The sequence below is a fragment of the Chlorocebus sabaeus genome, chromosome 10 (genome assembly GCF_047675955.1).
Source record: "Chlorocebus sabaeus isolate Y175 chromosome 10, mChlSab1.0.hap1, whole genome shotgun sequence".
In the NCBI taxonomy this organism is placed as follows: Eukaryota; Metazoa; Chordata; class Mammalia; order Primates; family Cercopithecidae; genus Chlorocebus; species Chlorocebus sabaeus.
Genome location: NC_132913.1, coordinates 60587376 through 60603734, shown reverse-complemented (window position 1 = coordinate 60603734; position 16359 = coordinate 60587376). Strand labels below are relative to the sequence as shown.

The following is a 16359-nucleotide window of genomic DNA, read 5'->3' as shown; positions in this document are numbered from 1 at the left end:
AGGGGTTTCTATCCATGCAGGATCATCAAAGGTCCTGGTTTCCTACTGTCCCACCGCCTCATTCCTTCTGAACCTGCTCTCCATCCATCTTCACCTCCAGTGCAACCCTCCGATCCACACAAGCGCTCAGACCCCTTCCAGCCCTGCCAGCCTCCTCGTTCAGCAGGGTTTCTACAGTAAGCCACATCAGCCAGGATGCACCCAGCACCCAAGATGTCCTTGTTCTCCTTGCCAGAACCTGATCAACCCGCTCTTCTCCTTCTTTGACTCCTAAGGCAAAGTCAGCTTAAAGAGGGGAAAAAAAAGAATAAAGTCCTCTCCCTGGTGTTTGGCCTAGCTTTGCCTCTTAGGAGTTCTGAGATACTGGGCATTTTTCTCAACTTACCTGGATTTACTTCCCCATCCTTTAAGACACCTGTGAGGTTAGCATTAACATAAAACCTCCTATTCCCCTCAGGACTGAGTACCTAACACTGTCCCCATACTCCCATCTCCTCCTAAAGCACTGAGACCTCTAGCTCCATTCTCCCAGTGACCCCATTTCCTTGCTGGGGCAATAGGAAGTCCCCTCTCACTGTCTTCTAAAAGCAAAACGAAACAAAAACAAACGCCTCCAGCAGAACCCTCTAACTGCCGCCCGCCTTTGCCCTTCATTGTGAAAGCCTTTTTAGTTCGTATTTCATTTCATAACTCCTAAGAATCAAAATGTAGATACCATCTCTACCTCAGAAAACTCTACCTCAGGCTGAAGAAACAAGTATGAAAGCAGTTCCTGCGGCACAGCCACCCCAACACCACTTTTCACAGCTAGCTGTGAAAACTGGAGTTCTCTCCACTCAGGATGGCCTGTGGAGCTCTGCAGTGGGCCCCATGGGCTTCCACAGTCGAGGCTGAGGCTGGGCAACTGACCTAAGGCTCCTTATTATAAAATGGGATCATCACAAAACCCAGGAGCTGACTCATGTTTTAAAATGTCTGGTGATGGGAAAATGCCAGTTAGTTTTTTTCCCTTCATTCCTGCTGAGAACATTATTTTTGGGTTTTCGTCTTAGTTCCATTAGATTGTAAATCTTTTAAGGATAAGGCATCCAAATCAACTGTTAGTTAATTTTTAATGAAAACCACATTAGCTCTACTTTCTACTAAAACATAGTAACAACTAAACTTTTCCAAATAAGCGTCAATTTACATAAACTTTAAACATTTAAGCTTCCCAATTACATATCCAGTAAGGTTGGATTATAATTCGGGTTAAGACCCAAAAAGTTTACAAAAACAAAGTTACTGATTTCTTTTAGATCTACATAGAATACCAGTTGTACAACTTCATTTAGCTTGCTCTTCTCCCCAAATGTGTATGAGGTAAACATGGCTTCTCAGATAACTCTAGAGCAGACACAGTAAACTTTTTCTGTAAAGTGCCAGGTGGTAAATATCTTAGGTTTTGTGAACCATACTGTCTCTGCTTATCTAACAACCCTTTACAAATGAAAAAAAAAATACTTAGTTCATATGCTGTATGAATAAAGGCTGCAGCAGCATGTAGCCCACAGGTTGTAGTTTGCCAACCCCTGGTCTAAAGAACTGGACAGCCAGTGTGGTGGTGGCTCTTGCCTGTAATCTTAGCACTTTGGGAGGCCGAGACAGGAGGATCACTTGAGTCCAGGAGTTTGAAACCAGACTGAGCAACACAGGAAGACCTGTCTCTACAAAAAGTAATAAAAAAAGCACTGGGCTATGAGAGCTTTTAGACCATGCCTTTGTTTTGATTCTCACAGTCCTGGAACAAGCCTCAATGTACAGCATGCATTTAATGTATGTTTGAATGGTTGATAAAAGTAAGCCAGGGATTGCAAAGCACAACACAAAGGAAAACACTACAAAACTTCATGGGCACGTATTGTTTTCTATCAGGCACTGTGGTGATCTCAGCCCATTTTCTGATCATAGGTATCAGTCCTGTCACCTAGTGAGGTCCTTCCACATGAGCTGACCTTAGAACTTCAGAAACTTCAGTCAAAAGGCAGACATTTTTAGAAAAGGTAGAAATGGACTTTTATTTAAATATGAGAAAAAAATTAGAAGTACAGTAAGATTATTTTTAAAAGAACAGACAAGTTAGAACAAACATTTTATTATTAAAATAAACTTTTGTATGAAAGCATCACAAATCAAAAGCTGTATTTACACTTATCGATTCAAGGTCCAATTACACATCAAACATTGAATGGCACAGCAATGGTTTACACATGCAAGTAAATTGGGACATACAAACACTTAGATTCCACCTTTACCAAATAACTTGATTAATGCAACAAGGAGTGGGAACACTGACACAGGAAATCTGCCCAGAAACTCGACTGGCAGAGATGTCAGATTAACAAACTGCGGAAAGTTACATCTCCAAAAAGGCACTTCTCATTGTTATAAAAGTGCTTAAAATCTAAATTGAACCTTGTGCCTGGTTTATAAATTTTCAAGAAACTGCAAAGAACCACTGACTAGTTTTTAATATCAAGTTTCCATGCAAAATTGTCCAAGAATTTATTTGCAATACCTTACATGTGAACTGAAATAAACTTTGCAAACTACAATTATACTAAAGTTTTGTACCGAAAATTCAGCCTACTCATAATTTCCAGATAGCTCTTCCATCATACTTTTAAAGTATTACATTGCCCACCAACCTTTGAATCATGATTGTGTAAGCTGGACGCACCACTTACCCTTCAGGCAGAAGAAATTAGGAGAAATTAAGTCTCAACTGTGATAACAACTTGTAACATAAGCGCAATACATGGGATTGAGAGGCATCAATCTGCAATAATTACCTAATTTTTCCACGTGGTTTTAAGACTTTTGTGCCTTGATTATATTAAAAATTTCAACTGGTATGAATGCTAAATCATACTTGTTTTTGTGTAAACAAGTTAGAAGGTTCTTCTCTGAAATTCAATAGATCTAGTTAGTTAATACTTTTATTGTGTTTCCAAGTGCTTAGGTTTTATGAGGGCTATTTCAACACCAAGTAAATAAAATATGCTTTCATAAAACTGTAATTTAAAAGAAATTCAAAAACTAAGCGGTTGGAGAGGGGCATTGGATATAGAGGGGGATGCTATGAGATGGGGGTTGGGAACAGAGAAGAAACTGCAGGAGGGCAAAGTGTAACTAGTAATATACCTTCCGTGATGCTCCAGAAACACATGTCTACTAAGATTAACTTGATTGGAGTTTCTTATGAAACAGGCTGATCATCAAGATTCTTAACTCAGGTTTCAGTGAAAAAATTGGAAACTTTTATAAGAAAGATTTGAGAAGTAGAAGGCAGGCAGCAAATTTTCCAGATATTATGCCTGCATTTCAAATTCCTGTTTCAGGCTGTGAAAGACAAAAGGAAACGTGTCAGTACATAGTTTTCAACCAAAGAATTCTCTTTTGAAAGCCTAATTCATTTTTAAAAACATTTTTGTTGTGTTGTAACATCACTATGGTCAAGTGTACGCATCTTCAAGTATATAATCTGACTTTTTCATACACACCCACCCACCTGGGTTACCACCACCTAAGTGAAGACAGAAAACGTTCTCATCCGTTCCTGCGTGCCCCTTTCCAGTCAGTCTCCACCCCGCCAGACATAACCACTCTTCTGACATCTGTCATCTTTTCATTAAGATATAAATGAATATAAGATTCGGATGTGGAAGAGAAAAAAAACACCCACTACCTTTTCAAGTAGGCATGCACATTCCCAAAGCCATGATATTTGGCTAAATACACAAGGACCCCAGTCGCACACCGTCCATCTCGCTGCCGGCAGAAACTGCAGTTGCAGATTCCTCGACAAGGCGGGCAATGCCAGTTCTGAAGGAGGATTGTCAAACGGCACAATTAAGTTAAACCTTACCTCCCCACCAACTTATCTACATTACATTTAACCCCTTCTTTACAGTTAAAAATTTATATGATTAATATGCATTAGTCATGCCTGATGCTTCCTTCCAGGAGTGGAAGTTACAAGCAGCTACCAGGAATAAATGGAGCAGCAACTTCCCAGGGACAGTTCAGACCTGAGTATGGTGGAAGCGGCTCACGCCTATGCAGCACCATCACTCTGAATTCATTTGTGTTCTGAATTAAGAGCACCCTGGAATGGGTGTGGTGCCTCAAACCTGTAATCCCGGCACTTTAGGAGGCTGAGGCGGGTGGATCACGAGGTCAAGAGATCAAGACCATCCTGGCCAACGTGGTGAAACCCCGTCTCTACTAAAAATACAAAAATTAGCTGGGTGTGGTGGTGTGCACCTATAGTCCCAGCTACTTGGGAGGCTGAGGCAGGATAATCACTTGAACCCAGGAGGCAGAGGTTGCAGTGAGCTGAGATCACGACACTGCACTCCAGCCTGGCAACAGAATGCGACTCCATCTAAAAAAAAAAAAGAGCACCCCATAACAGAAAGGGCACCACCCCTTCACCAATGCCTTTTTCTGGCCTCATCACAGTTTGTGATTGACCTTCAAGCCCACAGGACCAACCCCTGGCAGACACCTACCGGATCCAGCAGAGCATCCCTGACCTCTTCACCATAACGGTTTCGAAGGCAGGGGCCGCAGAACTGGCCTCGAACGCCCCAGCAGTCTGGGTTTCTGCAGTTTGTTTTGGTATCAATAGTCTTCTGACGGCATTGATGACAAGTAGAGCCCTACAAATAAGCAATTAAGAAAAAACAAAAAACAAAAAGCCACTGCTTTTTAACAGAGAAAATGGCATATTTACAGAATGTCCCTCTTCGTAGTCTTACATTTTGTCTGTCAATCTCTGTATACACATGTACATGCCAGGGTATGAAAAATAACTCAACCAGGTGCAGTGGCTCACACCTGTAATCCCAGCATTCTGGGAGGCTGAGGAGAGTGGATCGCTTGAGCCAAGGAGTTCGAGACCAGCCTGGGCAACATGGCAAAACCCCATCTCCACTAAAAACATAAAACTTGGCCTGGTGTGGTAAAACCACTTTCCTTTAAGAAAAGGTCTTATTAAAAAATAACCTACCCAAATCCATTTTTATCCTTCGGTGTACCACCACACCCCAGCACCTAGCTATGTATACACACATAATAGATATGCAATAAATATATGTTGAATGAATTGATTTCTAAATTAGGAGAAAAGATTTACCACGACTACAGACTTACTAAGCAGATAATTCCACTGTGAAAGAGGGCTAAATCCCAGGGATACTTAAAACTTTTCCTTCCTTATGAAAAAAACATATAGGCACACATTTCACATGCTAAGCCCTTTAGACCCTGGGCAACACTTAGGGACAGAAGCTCTCTTCCTCTCACAGATGTTTACATTCTCAGGTGTAATTGAGAGGCTCTCACCAGTGAACGGTTATATATCTTCTCTCGAGAGTTGCTGCAGATGTTCTCCAACTCTTCCTCTGTAATTTCTTCCACTGGGCGAATTATATGCGGAAGGGTCATGGATGATCTGGAGCGACGACTTCTGGGCAGGTCATCTTCCTGCATCACAAGGAATACAAAACACAGAGCTTAAAAACTGAAAAACTGATTGAAAGAGATTCAAAACTGAGAACTAGAGATTCAAATATGAAACAGAGATTCAAAACTGGCTCTCCCCAGCTCTGAATCTCAGATACTTGACTTGTAATTCCTTCTCACGAACTTCAACCTGGAAATCTCTCCTAGAGCTAATGGTAGAAGAACTGGCCATATGCTTACTGTAGCCATAACTGGACATTTTGGAAACGATGCCTGCAATTAAGAAGAGATGAAGAAAACCCAATTCTCACCTGCTAATAAAATTACCAAGTAAGCTTATGTGACGTTTACAATTGTGAATGGTTAGAGAAAAACATTTACTATGGAACTCCTGGTGTTGAGGATGTCTGTGTACCTGCGCTGTGTACGATGCCAGGCCTACTGAAGATGAGAATCAGAAAAGCAAGTACCAATGCAAAGAACTCACGTTCATGTAGCCATCCATGGTCTTCCTCTTTCTCACCAACATGTACTTATCCTCTTCCTCCTCCTCCTCCATGGGTAGAGCGTCAAGGGACCCGAGGATCCGGGACCTTGACCTGGTAAGAGGACGAGCTCTCCGTTCAGGGTTTCTCCTGGAAGCAACACCCGGGAATGTACGCCTTCGCGGTCTCCTTGATTGCTAAACAAAGCACGCATAAGGGAATCCATTTATTCCATAATAAAGAGAAGTAGTACTTTGGGGAATTCATACCTTCTCCTTAAGGATGTTTTAAGTAAAGAGAGCTCTATTTTTTCATTTTCTTTGTCATTTACATAATGCACGGCAAAATGAGCCTAAAACCTATATGGCTATCTTTATTTTGCTTTTGTAACACCAAGCCCAGTTTCTAGATGAGCTATTTATTCTTTTACTTAATGAAGATGTAAGAAATGATCTTCTCTTCTAAAAAAAAATTTTTTCTCTGATGTCTCTTGACCCTGTAGAAACACATTCAGGTTCTACATTGCACAATAGAGGGATATCTGTATGGTTTCCCTCTTTCCATCTTTCCTTTCCTCAGGGGAAGGCAGGAAAAACAAGTCTTTTCTATCACAGCAGACACACCAAATCTCCCTGAGTTGTACCAGCTTAATTCCTCAGAATGCAATTGTATGATACCAAGCTATGACTTGATAAGAAATTGTGATTTTCTTATTCTGTTCTCATTCTCCAATTTTAAAAACATCTATTGCACATCTACCATGTAGGAGGAATGTGCTCACACTGGAGAAGAGAAAAAAGTTTTTGATCTCTAATTGACTAATTAATCTAGTTGACTAATTACCTAGTGAGGGGCTTAGTCTAGTTGGGAAGGAAAGAAATAGCCAATCAAAAGGGGTTTAGTGCCACAGGAGCACAGCAAGAAGAGACCAAACTACCCAGGATTCAAGGAGGATCATCCAGAGATCTGTCAGGGGGTTTCCTCTAGGTCCCCTTCGTTTGTCTAGAAGGCCACACAAATAAAGAAATTAGATTTTTAAATACAACACAGATCTACCTTAAGTGTGCCCAAAACGCTACTGTATATAAACAAGGACTGGTACTTACTGAGTCGGAGCCTGGGAGGGGATGTCTTCCAGGGAACGAGCCAGGGAAGCTTTCTAATTCAGACATGAGTTTTGCAAGCTAAAAAGGGAGAAAATTAAACTGATATCATTGGCTTAGAATAACTGCTGAAAATGAGCAACTAACTTCTTGAAAATACTGAAGTACATCTCCTGGTTTGAAATTTGAAAGTAAGTTAACACATTCAAAGTTTCTGATTTCCCCTATACACTTAACCAGGCCTTTAACAGATTACAAAAAAGGAGTTCAGGGAAGGAAACACATTTTGAGGCACACATTGAAGACTTCACAGGTAAACAAAAGTAACTTTTTATTCATGTAACAGAAAAAAATAACTTTTTTGTGTGATGGAACAGATTTAAGCAATGAGTCGCTTAGAGAGGAAAAATTAATTCTAACACAAAGTCAGATACCTACCATTGCTTTGTTTTGCTTTATATTTAAAGCCCTTTTCTCCAAAAAATTCATGCCACTTTCATCTTCTGAATCGGAGTTGGAATCAGTCACAGAATTCTCTGAGGGCTGGGGGGACTCTGCTTTTTTGTTGGTTGCTCCCCTAGTACTTCGTGCCGGAAACTTCATCGCCACCCTGAGAGGTCCAGAGTGCCTGCACTGGCTGCGGGTCCTACAGCCTTCCCGAACTGACTGCAGCCTCTAATCACAACAGTGGAGTCATTAGGACTTGATCAGCAGACAAGCTTCATCAGTATGACTACAAAGTCCCTTCTGAACGAGACACTTGTATGAAATGAATTTTAAGTGAACATTGACACCTCTGGGTAACAAAATCAGGAACTACAAAGAGTACAACAATCAACAGAATGCAGTTTAATTCCATGCAGCCTATCTGGACCACAGTGCTATAAGCTATTTTCACAGTCCCTAGGCCTGTGGGTCTGAGCCTTTTTTTTAAATGTTAAAATTCCTACCACCTACTTTTCATTTCTTTAAAAACAGATTTTTATGTATTTTAAAAGAATTCTGACAAGAACAAATGTGTTCTCCTGGCTGGGTGCAGTGGCTCACGTCTGTAATTCCAGCACTTTGGGAGGCCAAGGCAGGTGAAATACTTGAGCCCAGGAGTTCGAGACCAGCCTGGGCAACATGGTGAAACCCCATCTCTGCCCAAAAAATACAAAAATTAGCTGGGCATGGTGGCGCATGCCTGTGGTCCCAGCTACTTGGAAGGCTGAGGTGGGAGGATGGCTTGAACCCAGGTGGCAGAGGCTCAGTGAGCCGTGTTCGTGCTACTGTACGCCAGGCCTGGGTGACAGAGCCAGACCCTGTCTTGAGAAAAAAAAGGGAAAAAAATGTGTTCCCCTATAAATATCGTCTCAATGTTGATGGCAATATTAAATTATATTAACATATCTCAATTCTCTACTCTACAAAAATATATAATAAAATATACATAAGATCTATCATGTTAACCATTTCTTAAGTGCACAGGTCAATGGCATTAAATACATGCACATTATTGTGCAGCCATCACCACCATCCATCTCCAGAATGTTATCATCTTCTCCAACTAAAACTCCCCTATACCCATTAAACAGTAATTCCCCATTCCTCTTTCCCTCCGCCCCTGGCAACCATCATCCTTATTTTCTGTCTATAAATTTGACTTCTCTAGGTACTTCTCTAATCTACTTTCAGAAGCTCAAAATAAAAATATTTCCAGATTCCAAAAGTAATATAGGTTTTCATCATTAAAAATTTATCCAAATTAGCCATAGGGTAATATAAACCAAAATCATAATGAGAGGCCGGGCACGGTGGCTCCGGGGCAGGCGGATCACCTGATGTCAGGAGTTGGACACCAGCCTGGCCAGCATGGTGAAACCCCATCTCTACTAAAAATACAAAAATTAGCCAGGCACAGTGACACACGCCTGTAATCCCAGTTACTTGGGAGGCTGAGGCAAGAGAATCTCTTGAACCCAGGAGGTGGAGGTTGCAGTGAGCTGAGATCATGCCACTGCACTCCAGTCTGGGCTACAGAGCAAGACTCCGTCTCCAAAAAAACAAAACAAAACAACAAACCCCCCTCCCACACACACACACAAAACATAATGAGACACCAACCACTTCACGGTAGAGCTAAAAAGCAAAAGAAGGCCGGGTATGGTGGCTCACATCTGTAATCCCAGCACTTTGGGAGGCTGAGATGGGCAGATCACCTGAGGTCAGGAGTTCGAGACCAGCCTGGCCAAGATGGCAAAACCCCGTCTCTACTAAAAATATAAAAAATTAGTCGGGTGTGGTGGCACGCGCCTGTAGTCCCAGCTACTCGGAGGCTGAGACACAAGAATCGCTTGAACCCAGGAGGCGGAGATTGTGGTAAGCCAAAATTGTGCCACTGTACTCTAGCCTGGGTGACAAAGTGAGACTCTGTCTCAAAAAAAAAAAAAAGCAAAAAGAAAATAAAAAAAACTATTAGCAAAAATGTGGAGAAACTGTAACCCTCACACACTGCTGGTAGGAATGTAAACTGGTATAGCCACTTTGTCTATTTCTCAAAAGGTTAAACAGTTACTACATGAACCACAATTCTACTCCTATGTACATACCTAACAGTATACGTCTACACAAAAACTTATACACGAATGTTCACAGTAGCATTATTCATAATAGCCAAAAAACTGCAAACAACCCACTTATCCAGCAACTGATGAATGGGTAAATCAAATGTGGTTGATTTACACAACAGAATATTCTGCAATAAAATGAAGAACTAACACATGCCACAACATAAATAAACCTTGAAATCATTATCCTAAGTGAAAGGAGCCAGTCGCAAAAGACCACATATCATGATTCAATTTATATGAAATATCCACAACAGGCTAATCTATGACAGCAGAAAGCATACTGATGATTGCCAGGAGCTAGGGGTGTTGGGAAAGAATAAGGAGTGACTGTTAATGGGTACAGAGTCATTTTTCGGGGTCATAAAGGTACTCCAAAATTGACTGTGGTAATGGTTGCAGGTAAAAAAAAAAAAAAAAAAAAAAAAGAGAAGAAAAAATATCACCCATAAAGTCCCTGAATTTCACCTATAAAGACGCAGTTTTAACACTAAAATATTTATTAAGGCCAGCAAAGTGGCTCATGGGTGTAATCCCAACACTTTTGGAGGCCAAGACGGAAGGATTGCTTGGGCCCAAGAGTTTGAGAACAGCCTAAGCAACAAAGTGAGCCCACATCTCTACAAAAAATTTTTAAAAGTTCCCAGGCAGGGTGGCACATGCCTGTAGTCTCAGCTACTGGGTAGGCTGAGGAGGGAGAATCACTTAAGCCCAGGAGGTGGAGGCTGCAGTGAGCCATGATCGCACCACTTACTCCAGCCTGATTGACAGTGCAAGACCCCGTCTCAAAAAAGCCTTACATGCCCACAAACAGCTTTTTGTACTTTTAGTGTCCACGGATTTAGAGAGTACAAAACAACAAAAACCTTTCATGAGTTCCTACCAATTATAATGAATTGGCATTTTATTAATCATGACAGTATCTTCAAAGAACTGAAACACTGCCCAGAAATTATTCAGGCTATTGACAATGTTTGTGTCACACGCAGATCTGCAGACTGGCCCCTCTGCAACAAACTCCAGTAAGCACTGATTTGGACCAAAACACTCCTTGGCCAGGTAGACTGCCACTTGTATCAATGTTACTCAAACCGTGATCCTCAGGCAGTGGATCTATGTCAGACCAGTGAGTTGAAGAGCATGCACCTGATTATCAGTGAATGCACTGCTTCCTTTGTCAAGAAAGTCTTTGGAATGAGAGAATGTGTATAGAATTAAACAGTACGCTCAGAAAGAGTGGGACCAAGGCACAGCACAACAGTGGCAGCAGCAGTTAAAGGAAGGTAGCGTGCATAGGAAAAGCCAACCAAGGAGCAAAAGTGCAGCAGGCAGGGCCCTCAATGTCATTATCTGCAATGGCGCTCCTACACATAAGTTATCACAGGTTTTCAAGATGCAGCCACAGATCTACTATGAGACCAACATTTATCAAAGGTCTGCTCTATGACAGGCACTAGGCTGGGCACTTGAACTTAAATGCAAATGTAGATAATATTTAGGACTAGTGTGCTTCCTGATTAGGCTGGATTTTTGTGGTAATGAAAATCTGGAGATTGGCCAATTTTATCTTACCAGTTTCCAAATTTTCAGAGCCTACAAAATGTTCATGATTTATAAGTCCAGCTACATTAGTAAATACTGCTCTAAGACACGAAGAAAATACTCAAAATTTTAAAAAGGTCAACAAAGTCTGTTGGCATGACTAAAATCAAAATCGTAAGAAAAAATTTTTTAAAAATATGTCATGCCTCTAAATGTATCTTACTTCTTGAAACTGGTGAAATTCTCAAACTCACCATTCCATCTTGTATCTCACTCTCTGAGAAACCGCAAAATGATTCATCGTCAGAGTCGGCATGAAAAATACTGGCCAGTTCGTTAGTGACATCTGGCCTTGGTTTCTGTAAAAATCCACAATGGTCTAATACATCTTGCACCTCACTTTCTGAAAAGCCGCAGAAAGATTCATTATCAGAGTCCTCATAAAAAACATTTGCCAGTTCTTCACTGATATCTGACCTGAATTTAGGTTTCTGTAAAATAAATAAATAAATGTGGTTGTGCATTTTTTTTCTTTTTCAAGAACCAATTTTCCATAAACCGTGCAGAGAGCAAATCACATTTACAAGTGCACTACAAGAGAACAGCTTTTGTTACAAAGAAAAATGGTTCAGAGGTTTACAAATGATTTCTGAGTTGTTATGGCAAATCATCATGCATGTTAGGTTAGGCGACATTTCAAAAGGATAGAATAAGTAGCTAATCTACCTCCAACAATTACTACCTAGAACCACAGCAAAAAGTGAAATGAAATTATAGTGCATACTGTATTTTCATAACGGCTGTATAGAAATGTAGGCAAAAAGCAAGCAGTTTTAATCACGCACAAAGCATCTGGGGCATTTTGAGCACTGCAGACTCAATTCTGTTTATTCTCAGGCAGCACTTACCGTGTTTGCAAAATTATCAGAAGCAAAGCTGTCACAACTGTCATCAGAGGATGACAAGGTTTCCATGGAAATCAACTTCACATATCTGAATTTCTTTAAGTTCTTCTTTACTCTGAGATCTTTCTGCTGCAAATGGAAATAGCAACCCTATTAAGCATGATGCTTACTTTATTTAACTAAAGACATCATTTTTTTAGTTTAGTAGGTTCAAACAGCACAGAGTAGATATGTCCATTTATCATACCCTACATAGAAAAGGAAGTTTGTCAGCTGCTACAAAAAACTTTTTCTTTCTTCTTTTTGTAAGAAGCAGGATCTCGCTCTGTCGTCCAGGCTAAAGCGTAGAGGTGAGATCATAGCTTATTGCAACCTAGAACTCCTGAGCTCAAGCAAGCCTCCTGTCTCAGCCTCCTGAGTAGACAGGACTACAGGCATGTGCCACCATGCCCAGCTAACTTATTTTATTTTTTTAGAGATGGGGTCTTGCTGTGTTGCCCAGGTTGGCCTCAAACTCCTGGGCTCAAGCGATCCTCTCACCTGAGCCTCCCAAAGTGCTTGGATTACAGGCATCAGTCACTGTACCTGGACCCAAAAATCTTTAAAACCAGGTCAAATTCTTCTCTTTTTTTTGAGACAGAAGCTGGCTCTGTTGCCCAGGCTGGGGTGCAGTGGCGATCTCGGCTCACTGCAAGCTCCGCCTCCCGGATTCATGCCATTCTCCTGCCTCAGCCCTCTGAGTAGCTGGGACTACAGGCGTCCGCCACCAAGCCCAGCTAATTTTTTGTATTTTTAGTAGAAAGGAGTTTCACCGTGTTAGCCAGGATGGTCTCGATCTCCTGACCTAGAGATCCGCCCGCCTCAGCCTCCCAAAGTGCTGGGATTACCGGTGTGAGCCACCGCGCCTGGCCAAAACCAGGTCAAATTCTAAGAAGGGATCCCTTGACAAGAAAATTATAAAGACATTTATCAATTTTTTCAAACATCTGTAGAGCTACCTCTCAACCCACCTTTATGAGCCCCTAATCTTTAGCTCTTAGCATTATACTGAGCTCCACAGGACTTTTTAATGCTAAACTCCTAAAATCCAACTTGTTTTTTTTTTTTTTAATTAAATTGTACTTCTAAAAGGAAATTTCAAAAGTACAAAATGGCAGAAAGATTTTCTCCCTCAGCCAAAATCAAGCTAATGAGGTATTTTTTGTAAGCTTTGGGCTATGTACTGTGATGCTAATTTCACAAACTACAAAAACTGGGCAGGACCTCTACTTCAAGATGGCAGGCTTCCAAGCAGGCCCCATTCCAATCAAGAGGGCTATCCTGATTTCCACACAAGTCTTTACAAAGCAAATACATCAAACCCTTCAACAGATGGTATAAGGAGCCAAGTTAAAGGTCAAACAGCACTCCAAATGCAGGTGGGATACCTGATTCCATTTTAGCACTCTTACTTGAGGCTGTCATTCAGCTCTTTCTGCTGTCCAAGACTTAAGTTTTTAAAAGTCCTTTTATAAAGTGCAAATTACTTATATAGAAATGCTTCATTCATTCATAAATACTGAACAGCCTGGCACCGCTCTCAGAAAATGTAATTGGCATCTATCTTGTGTAAAAAAGGAGGATAGTAGTTTGTCATTTCTTAACATTTAACGAGATTTCTTAAGTGTTGCTTTAGGTCCTGTATTTTTATTCTCTTAAATGGGGCCATGGAATAGCAGAAGTGATTCCTTACACTGAAAACTCTGAAAGGGCAAGCTCTGCTACAGATTCTACAAAATATACTAAGATGTAAGATGTCAGGTGACCAGAACGCTGTTGCCCTCCTTCTTAGCCTAACATTACGCATTTCAGTCTCTTGAAAATACATGAGGGCACTCCCAACATTCCTATACCCCTAAGTAAACTCCGTTCAATCATCTTAGGAAGTTTTTGTCTTTTGCCTTTTTAACAAGGCAGGACAATGTGTAAAAGGTAGAGCTACTAAATATAAAGGTTAGGTGTGTGTGTAGGAGGGTGGTTCACATCTGTAATCCCAGCGCTTTGGGAAGCCAAGGTGGGAGGATCACTGGAGCCCACGAGTTTGAGACCAGCCTGGGGAACATGGTGAATCTCCGTTTCTACTAAAAATACAAAAATCAGCCGGGTGTGGCGGTGCGCACACGTAGTCCAGTTACTTGGGAGGCTGAGGTGGGAAGACTGCTTGAGGCCGGTAGGCTGCAGTGAGCCGTGATTGTGCCACTGCACTCCAGCCTGGGACACAATGAATGTTGGGAGCTGAAAAGGATCTCAGATCCCATTTTCCAGATGAGGAAACTGAAGGCCCCAGGAAGGTGTAATAGACTGCAAGATCACAGGGGCAGGAAGGAGAACCCAAGTCTGCCATCTTCTTAACAGCAGTATTCCTCGCATTACTGCAGGAATTACCACCTTTTATTCATCAATCTACCTGCAAGCAGTCAGAGGCCCCAGACAGCCTCAAAGGCAGCATTCTATTGGATGTTGTCCGAGAAACACATGCTGAGTTTTAACAAGTCAGCACAAGCCAAGAGTTATTTACCAGGCAAATATATCTTTGGAGGAAAAGCCACAAAAAAGCAGCATGGCAAATAGTCAAGACGGAGATGAACTTCTTTGGCAGGTAAGTAATAACTAATACCATTTATAGTAGTTTTTCGTGCCAGGCACTATGTTAAGTACGCTTTCAGGTCAGGTTTAATTCTTTGCAACAAAGGTGCTACCGTTATTCTCACTTAGCCTCAGGAAGGCGAAATGGATTACTGAAGTCCCATGGCGGCTCAAATTTGAACCCAGGCACGTCAGGTTCCAAGACCAGCTACACATGGTTTTCTTCATCCGGAAAGCCAATGCCCAGCTCCACCGGGGCGGCGACTCAGCCCTGAAACCACGCCTCATCGCACCCACCCCCGCGAACCTGTCCTCCCCCGCGTGGGTCCCAAACCCCTGATACTTATTTTAAACGTGTCATTGTCTTCCGTTTCACCCAACCCCCACTCTTCTACCCTCTCCAGGAGCCCGACCCTACGTTCTGGCTTCCGTTAGAGCAAAAAGTAACGTTCCATTCAGAGCAACGTCCTGCCGCTAAGAGTAAGGCTGGGGGGTTGGGGGTTGGGGGTTGGGGGTGGGGGTGGAGGAAGTGGGAAACGAGCAAATGGTCGGCGAACGGTTTGGCCCACCAAGCCCTTTAAATGCACTTAACCACCGCCCGGTACTACGGTCGCTTCCCACTGCGTGCGCAACCCAAGTTCTAGGAGACCGGTTCGAAAGACCTTAACGATCCAACTCACTGGCCCTCAGCGGTTGGAAACGGACGCGGCTTTTGCTGGGAGGGGTGCGCGCCCAAGGGCCACCCACTTAGTATGGGTATACACGCGGCGAGCCACGCACTGGCTCCGAGTTGTGTGCGGAAAAAGGATGGGCCACCGCAGGACAAACTCCTAGGGGGCAAGCAGGCCGGCTCTGCCCGGCAGGCACAATCGGGACCGGCCAGCCCTCCCGGCCGGTGTCCGGCCTTTGGCGGGCGCACGTGCCTAGGGCTTTCCAGCACTGCCAGCCGTCCTGCAAACGACTCAAGTCTCCACGCCGCCCGCACTTCGGATGCGCACACCGTGCAGGAACGTCCCCATGGCCCTCAGTTATTCTGGGTGCACTAAATCAGGGGCTTGCCCAAGCGGGCAACGCCTAGGCAGGCCACCAGTTGAAAGGCAGCGCTAGGCTGCGGAGTTGGGAGAGGGTCGGCCCGCGCCCGCCTGCGTCCAGCACCCACCGCGCCCGCCCCTCGGGTTAGCCCGCCCAGCCCTCACCGGCACGCGGCGAGCGTCCATGCTGGTGGCGGGTGCCCAGGTCGGCGCTTGGAGCGGGGAGAGCGGAGCAGCAGCGCGGTCAGCGGTCCCACAGCAGGAGGAGCAGCAGCAGCGCGGCCGGCAGGCGGGGCGCGCCGACCCGGACCCGGAGGGGCGGGGCTCGGGCTGTCTTTCCCGCGTTGGGACACAGGTCCTGCAAGCTGTGGTAACGGCCAGACTCGGCGCAAGACTAGGTGGTCCCCTAGAAAAAACACGACCTCCCTATACATTCTGACCTAAAAGGATAGCCTTGGCCACTCCTAAAATCCCTTTGAGAAAGGGGCGCTTTAGGGGCTACAAAGACCACTCTCCTTATGCAGCTGTACGGTCCTGAGCGAGTGGCGCGA

At 43.3% G+C, this 16359-nt stretch overlaps 1 protein-coding gene across 2 annotated transcripts; it reads right to left on the bottom strand.

Annotated features, from left to right (window-relative positions):
• Positions 1-2030: 2030 nt before the first annotated feature.
• Positions 2031-16123, bottom strand: CDCA7 (cell division cycle associated 7). Of its 2 annotated transcripts, XM_038001915.2 has the most exons (10): positions 15974-16123; positions 12156-12281; positions 11502-11738; positions 7535-7771; positions 7100-7177; positions 5996-6190; positions 5389-5529; positions 4554-4703; positions 3728-3864; positions 2031-3381 (listed from the first exon to the last, which is right to left on the bottom strand). In XM_038001915.2, the coding sequence occupies exons 1-10, from the start codon at positions 15992-15994 to the stop codon at positions 3351-3353; spliced, it is 1353 nt and encodes a 450-aa protein (XP_037857843.1). In that variant the 5' UTR covers positions 15995-16123; the 3' UTR covers positions 2031-3350. The 2 variants fall into 2 exon arrangements, with proteins under 2 accessions (XP_037857843.1, XP_037857844.1); XM_038001916.2 differs by lacking the exon at positions 11502-11738 and having other exon boundaries at positions 15974-16116.
• Between the last annotated feature and the right edge of the window lie 236 nt (positions 16124-16359).

What these genes read in the sequence shown, in the direction of transcription:
- CDCA7 (XM_038001915.2), bottom strand. Translation starts at nt 15,994, where the DNA reads ATGGACGCTCGCCGCGTGCCG. An exon ending in CTGATAATTTTGCAAACACG is followed by an intron (nt 11,739 to 12,155) that starts GTAAGTGCTGCC and finishes TTTATTTTACAG; the next exon opens with AAACCTAAATTCAGGTCAGA. An exon ending in CCCTCCCAGGCTCCGACTCA is followed by an intron (nt 6,191 to 7,099) that starts GTAAGTACCAGT and finishes TGCTTTGTTTAG; the next exon opens with CAATCAAGGAGACCGCGAAG.